Source organism: Haliotis asinina, chromosome 13 (genome assembly GCF_037392515.1).
Source record: "Haliotis asinina isolate JCU_RB_2024 chromosome 13, JCU_Hal_asi_v2, whole genome shotgun sequence".
Classification (NCBI taxonomy): Eukaryota; Metazoa; Mollusca; class Gastropoda; order Lepetellida; family Haliotidae; genus Haliotis; species Haliotis asinina.
Window position 1 is genome coordinate 18,664,308 of NC_090292.1, and position 13,215 is coordinate 18,677,522.

At 39.5% G+C, this 13,215-nt stretch overlaps 1 protein-coding gene across 4 annotated transcripts in view; it reads right to left on the reverse strand.

Annotated features, from left to right (window-relative positions):
• LOC137259851 (sodium- and chloride-dependent glycine transporter 2-like) overlaps positions 1-13,215 on the reverse strand; it is a 44,715-nt gene that overhangs the window by 4,559 nt on the left and 26,941 nt on the right. For 2 of the 4 annotated variants that reach the window (XM_067797477.1, XM_067797478.1), the window contains exons 2-13: positions 9,230-9,328; positions 8,895-9,008; positions 7,466-7,597; positions 6,226-6,520; positions 5,629-5,761; positions 4,840-4,974; positions 4,000-4,103; positions 3,301-3,425; positions 2,502-2,614; positions 2,120-2,248; positions 1,181-1,280; positions 414-514 (exon numbers count right to left, since the gene is read on the reverse strand). In XM_067797477.1, coding sequence (XP_067653578.1) covers positions 414-514; positions 1,181-1,280; positions 2,120-2,248; positions 2,502-2,614; positions 3,301-3,425; positions 4,000-4,103; positions 4,840-4,974; positions 5,629-5,761; positions 6,226-6,520; positions 7,466-7,597; positions 8,895-9,008; positions 9,230-9,266 — 1,518 coding nt within the window. In that variant the 5' untranslated portion in view covers positions 9,267-9,328. The remainder of the gene's footprint in view (positions 1-413; positions 515-1,180; positions 1,281-2,119; positions 2,249-2,501; positions 2,615-3,300; positions 3,426-3,999; positions 4,104-4,839; positions 4,975-5,628; positions 5,762-6,225; positions 6,521-7,465; positions 7,598-8,894; positions 9,009-9,229; positions 9,329-13,215) is intronic. The other 2 variants (XM_067797480.1, XM_067797479.1) reach the window with 1 other exon arrangement.

Below are 13,215 nucleotides of genomic sequence, written 5' to 3' on the forward strand. Positions count from 1 at the left end.
CGGACGACCCGATCCTGTTAGTTGATTACCGAGGCATGATATAGTGAAGGCCAGTTCTAGTACAGGTCTTCACGGTTGTAATTAGATCAGGCTGTTGGGATGTTCTGTCTTGGATTCTGTGATGAAAGGTTCGCTCTTAAGGTGGGTTTTGTCAAAATCAGATTATTCACATGTATTTTTAATAATGGTTCGGCAATAAAGCCGTCACATCGAGCGCTTCTAACCACGCTATAATTAGAAACACATGGCGAAGTAATACCCATAAGCCCCCACGATTTTACTTTTAACGCGTTTGGATTTCTGAATAGGCCTATGACGTCTGTTTTAAGGGTTCATATATGAAGCATACCTAAAATCAATTTGATCTCGACTGACTCACTCATTCACTCACATTAAGAATAATTAAGTCCTACCATGAGAAGTCCAGGAGTGATGTACTTCATGAGGAAGGTTAACCATCTTGGAACGGTCTGCCCGTACATCTCTACCGTGCACTTATCAAGCCTCCAAACACCTGTAACGTGATAGTCTCGTCATACACATATGCACTGACTGGAATCACTCGTTTTCTGGCTGTTCTGTTTTTCGTCAACAAAATAACGTGCACGTGTTGGTATCAAATCCATAATTCTTATTGTTCATAATATTAATCATTCGTGGCATGGATCAGATTCGACTTTCCATCCAATAGTCTATTCCGTCCAGATGCAATGATAGGTAACTTTAGTGAAAGTCAACAGCACTCAGCAATACTCCAGCTAGATGACCGAGCTCTGTGCAATAATCGAGTCTGGAACAATCAGTCCAATGATTGACATCATGAGCATCGATCGTCAATGCTAACGATCGCCATGTATTTAATAAAATATTGAAAAATGTTAGTTCAAATACCAATAAATGTATGAGTTTGGTGCAGATGTCCATCGACTGATAGATTGAGCATAGAATCTGATGCCATTCTGTGCCCCATGTCACCGAAACCGACCACCCAAGTCTCGTTGTATGACCATTAGGACGAGGCCCCTATTCTTACAGGGAATAACTTGATTGGTTGGCTGCTTAACGCTTTCTATTTCAGTTACATCTGTGATTAATTGCGTCTAGTATAGACAATCCGGTGATCATCAGCATGAACATCGATCTACACAGGGAATAAGTATGTTAAGAAGAAAGTATTTACCAAACACCCAGGCCAGGACCAGACACTCCACCACCCCAAAAAGCATCACAGGTGGTACAGACGCGTACCAGTCTACTAGGGTCAGGACGTAGATGCCAGCCTGGAGGTAGAACATTTGAGACACGTGTTGTGTAACTAAAGGAAATATGTGCGATAAAAGTAGTCAGGGAATTTAATCGTCTATTTGTTTAATGTCACACTCAGCAATATTCCTGCTATATGACGACCATCTTTTATATAGTCTTGGACCAGACAGTTCAACGAAGAATAGCGTGACATTCGTCAACTCAGTTGATGACGATGTGCTAACCAAGTAAGCGAGCCGGAAGCTCTGACTCTGTGAGTTTGGTTTCAAATGAAATTTAGGAGCTAGGAATTCGGTCTTACATCAATATATCTTTCAAACACAGAACGCTTATCTCAATTAAAAACATGTAATTTACATGCGTATCCCAGCATATTGTGTATATAAAAATGTACTTTGATTAAGGTAATGCTGAACAGATTCTTATGTGTATTTTATCGCGACTTTCGAACCCCCTTAACCTCACCCAACCTTTATGAATAGTAAGATCGTCGTAAGTTAATGTTAATGTATGGCACTTACGAATATCTTAACGCTGAGAAAGCTTCGAAAATCTAAGCCTAAGGCCCCATTTCATAAGGAGATCGTAGCGCTAAATCAATCCCATACTTTAACGTAGATTTACGGCAACCGTAGCGCTACGGCCGCTTTGTGAAACGGGGTTAGTGAAATATTCAGTTTAAGAACAACCACACGCTTGATGTCACGTATGTTCTCGTCACGATATGGCTGCAATATTGCCGATGTGACGTTAAATATTAATTCACTCACTCACACGCTTGAAATGACAACGTAGCTCTCGTTCTTGAACAAGCAAGGTTCCTTATCTATCAGTGGACGCTATTTCAAGCTACCTGTGTAGTGTAAGGAAGAGCCAGGAGGAAACAGGGAAGAAACACAATCAGAAGAAGAAGCCACCGACGCTTGGCCAGTGACGGGAACTGATCAGCTAGTGTCTCCTGAGTGATCTCCAAACTCGGAACCTAAAACAAAAGGTTGAGTTTTGATGGGTGCTTCGTTTTATTGTATTTGTTTTGTACGCACAAATGCGTTAGAATGTATGTTTTGTAACCCCCTGATGCCATACAATCAATATTACGGTGGGGGAACCAGACATGGACTTCACTCGGGTCTTCAACTCAATGAGCCTGAAACCCGGCACATTTAGTCAGAGGCAGAGGTGGTTAGTCAACCCCGTCGTCTTGTGTATGATTTGCTTCGAAGAACTTTATATACCGTTGTGTCGAGACCCAACGTCATCATCATGAGGAAAACCAGCACGGACCATAACTGGGACAAGGGGAGATAAGTCACGGCTTCCGGTAACACTGAGAACGCCAGATTAAGACCTGGAATTGAAAATGAATGGGATCATCAGCACACATATATGCGCCATACACCGAAACTATACGTGATAGATGAATAGATATCTATATTCATAAGCTGGTCGTCAACGTAACTTCGTTTGGGTGAGAACATTGCCTGCTTCCTTTGTTACAAACTGTCAAACATGTTTAATGTTAGATGATGTATTGAATCTGTAGACGTGTCCATTATGGATCAAAATTCGTCCATAAAAATGCAAAACACGCATCAGCTTATGATATACGTCACACATTATCATATTTAAGCATATTTATGAAATATTAACATATACATAATAGCCGACTCCACCTCACACCCTAGAACATGTCCACTTGTTTATTATTATAATGTTACTCACCAAAATGGGTGACCCCCTTAAAATCATCATCATCCAACTCCCTCGCCATAAAGTATGAACAGTCCCTCATAACAAATTGTTTGGTCCTAGCTAGTTTTGCATATTTAATTCAAACTGCGGATATAAAACTCCGATTATAAGACCTAGCATTAGTAGTCCCTGTAGAAAACATAAGGACTTAAATTATTTAAATGTCAAAGTGAGAAATAAGATTTAACAGACACGTCCTGATAGTGGCTATGTTTATTATTACTGTTAGTCCATTGAGATTTCAGGCTACATCTTAGTGTAACAATTACCCCGTACATATACCTGAGGACTGAAAGTCGTCCATGTTGGACCCTGTCACGTACGCCATGTGTCCCAACACTGTAAACATGGACAGTCCACAGAAGATGGTGATCAGAGGGTCCACGATACACAGAACCATCGCAACTCTGGGAATTGGGAAAATAATATTCAATGAAGGACTACGAAAGTGTTATACTTTAAGAGTGGAGCGGTAAACCAGAGTACTGACCGTTTTGGAGTTACAGGAACGTGAACATTATTGTTTTGTTTTCTTTGTCAGATATCATGTTACTTTCAATGAAACTTTGATAGTTTGAGAGCGCTTCCTTTGATAATTTATGTTTGTGACCTTATCCATCATTATATATGTAGCCTTGTTCATTGTTCAAGAAAGTCGCTGGTGTGAGCTTTTCAAGAGAGTAACAACAGATAACCTTGCTATTGTGCCTCTGTACCTGATGTTGCCTTTGTTTCAAATGAGTATATAGGCGTTTCCTCTGATATTTGTGAATGTATATTTGTAGCAATTCATCAAACAATGAAGCTGAGTGATACACTTAATGCAAAATACCTTGTGTTGTTCGGGAGAAAATCAGTAATGCCTCGAACGTTTTCGAGAACGTTTCAAAGAAATCGACGCAGTCAAGAGAATAATTATTTTTCCATGTGTAAAACCCGAGACAAAACAACAATGTTAAATGTTAAACCGGTTCCCTATACCTGTAGCAGTTACTGTTCCGCTGATTGTGACTGGAAATGGTGTTGGCGATCCCAGTGCTGGTCCCCATGGAATGAAGGGCGTAGCCACATGCTTCGATCCATATCTACGGCACATCAAAGTAACAGTTGTTTTACGCTTAATAATATTTGGGATTACACTTTGTCAGTAAAGTACAGATTGTAGAGGTGGCTGAGTGGGCTAGAGGGCTGACTCAAAATATTGTGATGCTGACAAACTTTCCATCAATGATCATGTATAGGACATTTTATGTCCTGAAGCGTATACTATACCAGGCCACACCACACCACACCACACCACACCACACCACACCATCCTATGCCATGCCATCCTATGCCATGCCATGTTATAAGAGAATACATTATTTTCATAACGTTATATTTACGACTTCAGGAAAGTGTTTTTGGAAAAGCCAAAGATCTCGCCTTTAATGAATTCAAGAAGATGCCAAGCATGTGCCTCAACTTGGAAACGGTTGCTAAGCAAGCTCGTCGATCCTAAAGCTCAGCATACCTCCAAAGTGAGGTACACTGGTTGAGTGAATTTAGTTTTACGCCGCATTTAACAACATTGTAATATCACGACAGGCTTCACACACTGATCCAAAGTGTGGAATTGAATCCGTGTTTTGGGCGTGAAGTGCGAACCTATCCAAGTTGAAGATGAGAAAATAACATGTACTCACGAATAAAACTTTTGCCCACAAAAACACGTTCAGTGTTTCAGGATAAACCATGAGCGTTCCGCTACCTACTAAAAACCCCGACGTCGCCAGAGACGACAATTGTCTCTTTCCATCTTTTTTTTTCACTGAGACTCACATTTGGGCTTTTCAGCTTCTCAAAGTCTGGTCTTATGAGATAAAACAGTCCATCTGTTGCCCCTGGCAACAAGGATCCCCTTATCAAGAAGACCGCACACACCAGCACCGGGCACATGAAGGTCACGTACACTATCTGGAAATGGTGTCATTATGTTCGTTAGTTAAATCAGTTCAGGTCCGTGGAGTTTGTATGCCCATGAGAAACTCTCACTTGAAACTTCATTTCTTTCTGCCCAAACTTTCCAGAAATCCCCAATGAAACTTATGGCAGCTTTTCAGACATCCGCATTGAAACATATAGCAGCTTTCCGGGAATCTCTCATGAAGCTTATGGCAGCTTTCCGGAAATCTCAATGAAACCTATAACAGCTTTCCAGAAATCCCTAATGAAGCCTTTTGGGTTAAAAAGATATGTCTTTACGTGCATACGTTTTATGTGTTCTTGTTTCTGCCAGTAAGACATTACATGTCCTTTTGTATTCTGAACGTGGGTACATTTCATCTGTTGTTGTTTCTGCCAGTAGGACATTACATATCCTTTTGGCGAATATCTGGGATTATGGCCCATTACCTGTTATGAAGAACCAATAATTGTCTCATCTTATTTTGCCTATAACGCCCAATGTATACCCCCTCGTCAGATACTCGAATCTGATATTCACTGATGTTTTACCTTACCCTGACTCAGACTGCGGACATTTGCGACATGTTTCTTGCAATTCGAAGAAATATTTCAGACATTTGAGTCTGCTGATATCCATCGATATTTGCCTGATTGCGTTAATACCTTGCCCGTGACGCGGATGCCTTTAAATAGCATGATGTACATGGTGACGTAGGTGAAGGTCAGACACCCAAACAACGGCCACCGAATTGAGCCAGTGTCATCCAGGCCTCTCGAGATGTCCAGTGTTTTGTATCTGAAACAAAGTTTTAGTAAGAACGATGATTGCTAAAATCAGAGTCCTCTTCGTTCAAAATAATACCCCTATAAATAATATCCCCGAGAACTTCAGTTAAATGTGGGTACTCCCTACGACCATTAACCTGTGACATCATCATTGGACTATTCTAATACTCGAATTTGATTGGACAGTCAATAAAACTGGACAAAAACCAACATGGCCTCTGATTTTATGACTGCTTCACCGTACTTGTGTACAACACTTCTGCTTTTGCTTGACCACCAGCACGGCTGATATGAACATAACGTGATGGGAATGTTAATTTTTAAGCATTCAGTATATCTACGCATTTCAAATGACATGTAGCACCGATCAGTTCAATTGTTGAAATACAGTACGTGTGTTTCCTCAAAAACAACATCTTAATTTGTACTTACACATATTTCAGAGAGTGGGAAAGTCAGAACTATATCACTTGCCTCCAGAATTCTTCTGAAGCACTAGCAGCATCCCCAGAGGACACATTCAGATGATCCCAATGTGTAGCATTCATGACGCCTTGTAGAACAACAGTGTCATTCACTGTGGTGGTCCTCCCAGTATGTCCATAAAGGGTCGACTCCACACAGCTGGGCGTGTTCCAGGAGTTGTCACACGTGGACCATGGCAAGGGGTTGAAGAAGGAGTTGAAGAAGTAGTAGAGGTACCAGGAGAAGTACATGGAGGTGTACATGGCGTATACCCACGATACCAACGCCGTGCCCAAACCCAGACCTGCTCACAGTAGGCAAACGTACAATAAGGATTTTTCTTTTCTCATTTAATGGTATTTGGGTAATAGGGATTAAATATAGAGTGTTTTTTTTCAAGTCCCATTATACCCTGGCTAAATTCAGGTAATTCTTACCATTTCAAAATGTCTCGGTCATTAGTTTAGTTTAGCTTAGTGATGTTTAATTTCAGCACATATGCTGGGACAAAAAGCAAAGGAAAAAATGAAAATAGGCACGGCTGACGTTGGCAGCAACTGTTGGTGAAGCGTCCCATCTCTGTTGAAACAGTCAGAGAGAAGAGGTTCTGTTAACAAGACTTTGTCTTGGGCATTGGCGCTTATTCTCAAAATTAGTAATAAATATATCTGTGCATTAAACAGTGTGTAATCAGCTAGATAATGTGGCGCATTATATACTGCATTGATAAAATCGTGAAGCAATTGTTGAATCTCCTACAGCTCCCCTCATTCTTTGAACAATTATGTTAAAAGAATTAATGGTGCTTGCATGAAATGAGGTAGTTGCATGAAATCCTATTAAATTTTTAATGATCAATCATTAACAAAAGAAATATCTCTTAGACAACATGCTTGCAGATGTAACGTGCATTAGCAAAACATGATCAATAATAAGCAGGTAGTTACTTTTCTCAAAAATGATTTATTGTTGCATAGAATATGATTGAGCATTTCAATTTGTTCAACCGTTTGTCACAAAGGGGTCCCAAGTTTTGAATTTTTTTATAAACCCGTGACAAAAAGGTATATTGTACCTTTGATGACTGGACAAAATTTCCACACCTCGACAGGGCCCTTCTGGTAGTAATGGCCAATGACCACATCCAGGAAGCACAGAGGTACAGCACAGAGGCCAACAAACACAAGGTAGGGGATCAGGACTGCTCCTGAAAACAGTACAAAGACAGAGATGGTAAGGTATACTGTACCTTTCATGGCAGGACAGAACTTCCACACCTCGACAGGACCCCTCTGGTAGTACTGGCCAATGACTACTTCCAGGAAGTACAGAGGTACAGCACAGAGACCAACAAACACAAGGTAGGGGATCAGGAATGCTCCTGAAAACAGTACAAAGAACAATTCTGAGATAAATGGGTTTTGCTGCTGTGAGCTAACACATTTCGGATATTTCTATTTTAAAAAGTAATCTGCCGTGAAGTGTGTTTTCAAAATGAATATTGTGAAGTAAATAATTGTGTTAACTGATAACTATATGAAAATATGTAAACAGAACTATATTTGCATGTTTGGATGTTCTCGTGTGACAGGCGATTAATATACATGGGAAAGCAATATTCAATGAAGCCTAAGCAAATGTTATGCTTCTTGGGAGGAGGGCACTTGTATGCTATCTGCCGTTTGTGGTAAGAGATTCAATGTCTCTACGTATTCCTGAATATACAAGTGTGTACTTAGAGAAAGCTTTTAGAAATATAAAGGTGGGTGAGCCTGACCAAGGTCATCTCCCATTGCAAGAGGACCAGCAGTTGTGTGGAGATCACTCTCCGCCTTGAATACTCCGCCTGTTTTGTAAGCTCGACGTTTGTTACAGTGAGATGAATATTACCCTCACTGTCTTTATTGACACGATATCTGCTTTAATTTTATGATGGGTATTTATATTTTGTAGTGTCAATCTCAACACGACAGCGTGTTTTTATTCATTTGTAAAATTGTTAATTTTAGAATTTAAATTTGTTATCTCACAACTCTCATAACACCGGTATCCTATACTGAAAAAACAGCACCTCTACCTTTAGTGAGTTTTTAAATAGATGATATAAACATGAGCGCTATTTTTTAAAGAGATTTCACTATTGTAAACTTGCGTTTGGTTTGCTGTTCAGTATTGAGTGGAAGCTGTCAAAACCGGCATCTCTATAAATCCAGCAAGTTGTCAATACCATCATAAATACATCAGTGCCATTCGTGGCTTATACATTTGTCACCAGCTCTATAATCCGGGACATCATCTAAACCGGAATATTTCTGCAGTCCCAGTGAGGGCCGGTTTAGACAGCTTCCAGTGTATATTACAGCAAGACCAACAGTTGTGGGGAGATCAATCTTCACATTACATTCTCAGTCTAAGTTTGGTTTGCAAGTTTGATCACTGTTCATGAATATTACCCCCATTACTCTCTATATTACACTTATTGCTGGTTTAATAAGTAACTGATACTCCAACTTGTAGGGCCACTGAAAAATAATAAGTGGCTTACATCAATTTGTGAAATTTTCAAAGCTGTAATCGTCAGTGTTTCCTTCCTTCGATTTTGGGTTAACCTAAGTTGGGAATCAACCTGTCACACTTATCATGTGCAACCCTTTTCAGTACATAATCTGTGCACGTACCTCCACCGTTTCTGGCGCACAGGTAAGGAAACTTGAGAAGTGTTCCCTCACCAACACTGTAGCCCAATAAGGTGACGATGCCATCCACCCGATGGCCCCATGTCTCTCTTGTTTCTGGAAATGTTTCAGCTGTATAATTTATTTCTTAACACACTTTAGATGATACTGCAAGATAAATATCGAATAGTAAAGCCAGTGTTAACTGATGACAGGATTCGCTGAATTTTGACGTCCTTCGACGTCCTTTTCAACTGATGACGGACAGGGCTATATCTCGTGGATGTTCAGTGTTTAACGCTGATATTGTTGAGCGGTTGGTTACAGCATTGACTTACTTGCTTCATCATCGTTCTGTTTTGCTTGCTTCGTCATGGTGGAATAGTAGCCTAAAGGTCAGCAGTTTTACAAAGCAAGATTGACAAACTTCCAATCGCCTGTAAAATGATCAAAAATAAAATGTATCAACGTCATTCTCAGAACAGATTCATTTCCCTGGTCGACTTATTCTCCAATGTTTCTACCAGAATACCTGATATGTGTACAGTTCTTATTATTACAGCAGACGCAAGCGCCATGTTAACGGCTGTTAAATATATTCAAATACTCTCTAAACATATTTGCTATACAATCACTCGTTTGTTTGCCTCCAGGCTTCTATAAAACGTGAAGAATGAGGACAATTTTTATGGATGTACAACTTCTTTACTCTGTATTGGCGCCGCGACGTTTCGACATAGATTCTAGTGTCGTTGTCAAGCACGTAGTACATAAGAATACCTGTTATACATGTGCTTTTAATTGCAGTTTAATTGCTTTTTAATTCATACTCCGATTACAAAGTTAGCAATAGATCATATATCTGTGAGCTAACGCAAAAGAAATGGGATACCCAAGTACCCAATACATTACATGAAATGTAGCCAACTATTGATTACATCAGCTTGAGCTGACGGTCCAGATTTGTGGAGGTCGTATTGCGACAATAAAAGTTATTTTATAAATAGCAGTATGAATTAGAAACTACGTATTAGTGGCTGTATCCTCAAAAGGGGCTAAAGTATCGTTATATTAATGTCCCCTGAGAGCATACGTAAGTCCTAAAACTTTCTAAGTAAGACTTTAACCTGACCAAATATGTTAAACGTAGTATATTAATATTTTAAAATTCGTCTAAATGTAAATTTAATTTAATATTATTAACAACCTCTTTTTATTGCGTGCTTTCACAATATGGCTAAAAATATTGCCAAGGTGAAATTAGATTTTAACTCACTCACTCTTTCTCCACTGGTATTAGTATGTGCTTCGCGCTTAACAACAGGCCACTATCTGAGCCAACATTAATTTCAAACAAGCATGAATAAACATAGGACTAACTAAAGAATTATTGCTTGGTACAAGGTGACCAAAGACTGTTTAGACGCAGGCAGTTCCATGTAATCCACACCATAAACCTGCATATGTATGGTGTTGTTATTCAGAGTAGTATTTCCACGGGAAACCATCTCTGAATATAGATGACTTGTTTAATGCATGCGACTTGTATGCACTGAAACTGCAAATAAGAACACACCTCGGAACCGTCAATACTATTGCAACAATATTACACCCCTCTTCTCTCATGCGGAAGCCGAGAAGATCTGTGTTGGAACTGATCTTGATTAACCTATGCTTGTCCTAAGAGGCGATTAAAGAGATCATATGGCCGTATCATATCCCAACTGTGTATATCGCTGCTCGTGCTGTTGATCAGTGGATGTTCTGGTCCAGACTTAATTATTTATAGTCTGCTGGAATATTGCTGAGAGCGGTGTAAAACCAAACTCATTCATTCACTTTTTTTATGTGGACAGTGCGCATAGGGACAAATTTGGACATCTTGAAACGTTTGATTGACAATGATGACTGTGACCATCGCTCATTACGCGACCATCGTATGTATGCTTCATCATGGCGTTTTAAAGTATGAAGCTTCCCTACAATTTGAAGACGGTTACTACAACGGTACTTCGTTACATCTCCTCAAAGATCCACTTGTCCCTTAATCCTTTAAGATGTAAGTGCTTCAAGCACACTGGGCACGAAGTTCAAAACCATATTTGTACGATGAAACGTGAAACGCAAGAATACTGAAGAGTTTGGTCGGAATACTAGCCACACTTAAAAGCACAAAGCTACAACGATTGCATTAAGATCAAAACGGGTTTTCATTAGATAAAAATGAATAACATTTTCCATATTAATGACATGGAGATCATTTCAGTACCTGAAACATAGTTACGCGGCAGCAGAATAAATTAGTTCCACACCCTTATGTTTAGTCTTTAAGAAAGTGCCCTTTGAGAAGCTACTGAAAGACTTCAACTGTAAGAAGATCCTAATTTCCATCCCGACTTCCAAGTGCACTAGAATGGGCCCTATTACTTTTTGAGCTTCCGTATGATCAGGATTCATGTAGTTGTTGAAAAACGCTTGGTCTAATATGGGCTGGGCACCCAGTGTACAAGACAATGTAATGGGGAACAGCTTGTTGCCAACTTTCGTATTCATACATTTGCATGATGTGCATAAGCCATTACCGTTACTATTTCTTGGGTAAATACCGAAATTTAACCAGACGATATTTACAATTCATAATAGAATCTAATGAAGATTCAGTCACGTCGACGTAATAAGAACAGGTTCAATGAATCCCATTCTGCATGTTCGCACATCCGCTGTATCAGCTGTTTCAATAGAGTAGTTATACCTATGACTTGATCTGAAACGTCTGAAAACATATAACTCAAACCAGAGACCAATCATTACCAAACGCCTGCTGATACCGAAGAGGCTGAATGGGCATTTTTGACATCATGAAGAAAAGGACTGTACTCCCATATTATGCTTTTCTCTCACTGTTAAAGTGCGATTGAGGTCATTGAGGTCCAAGGCCTCCTTTCACGAAGCAACCTTTACAAAGGTTAACCTTAACTCCCATTCTGAAGCATTGCACTAAGGTTACCTTAGTGACCTACAGTCACCTTAGCACTTCATAAAAGGAGGGGCTGATCGATATTTTGTCTGGTTTGGTTGTTTCATGCTGCAGTCAACAATGATACAAGTTTTATGGCGGCAATCTATGAATAATAGATCAAGTGGACGCGAACAACATTGCTTTACATTTAGAATAAGAAGGAGAATACAATGTGTGTTTGTATTTTTTGTTAATAATATAGTATTAATATTTCATCCTCTATTGTGTTATTTGTCTTTCACAAGTAGTACAGATTATAATTCTGAGCGTTTTGAGAAGGTCACAGAGATTTACCTGTACATTTAAAAATGGATCTTTTCTAATAAAACGTAGTTTTTGTTTGCAGGGAGGTTGAAGTCATCCGAAAATATAACCAAAACTCTTTGTCGTCAGTACAGATCCCACACAACAAGAGGAACGCACCACGCCGCACCCAGTAGATCCGTGTTTCTTAATGTCCCTTCTTACTATTGCAGCTGACGCTCGATCAACATTCGTGTAGTTGTTGAAAAACACTTGCTCTAATATGGGGACGCCTATCGTACAAGACAACTTAATGGGAACAGCTTGTGGTTTAATTTCGTATTCATACATTCGCATGATGCGCATAAAACAACACCGTTACAATTTCTTTGGTTAATACCGAAGTTTAACCAGAAGATATTTTTGAGCGTTGAAAAACACTTGCTCTAATATGGGGACGCCTATCGTACAAGACAACTAAATGGGAACAGCTTGTGGTTTAATTTCGTATTCATACATTCGCATGATGGGCATAAAACAACACCGTTACAATTTCTTTGGTTAATACCGAAGTTTAACCAGAAGATATTTTTGAGTGTTGAAAAACACTTGCTCTAATATGGGGACGCCTACCGTACAAGACAACTTAATGGGAACAGCTTGTGGTTTAATTTCGTTACAATTTCTTTGGTTAATACCGAAATTTAACCAGAAGATATTTTTGAGTGGATTCAGTCCATTAATAGCATTTACACGCTAAAAGGCAACGGAACTGGATTAAGTCAATCCTGTCACAGTCAGCTGTCATGAACGTTTTGCTCTTGTGTATCATGGATGGATTTACAAAACTTTCGTGTTTTATTCAACATCATTAAGTTATTTTTTATGAAATGACTGGGCGAGTATGTGTGAGTGAGTTGAAATTTAGAGTAGCATCGTCCGTATTTAATCCTGTTTAGACCTGGATTCCAAAGATCCATGAAGATCCGTCCAAAAGGAGAATGAGACCAGCAAACGTGTCTCAAAGTCCATTTAAGATCTAGAATTGACCAGATTCCTAAA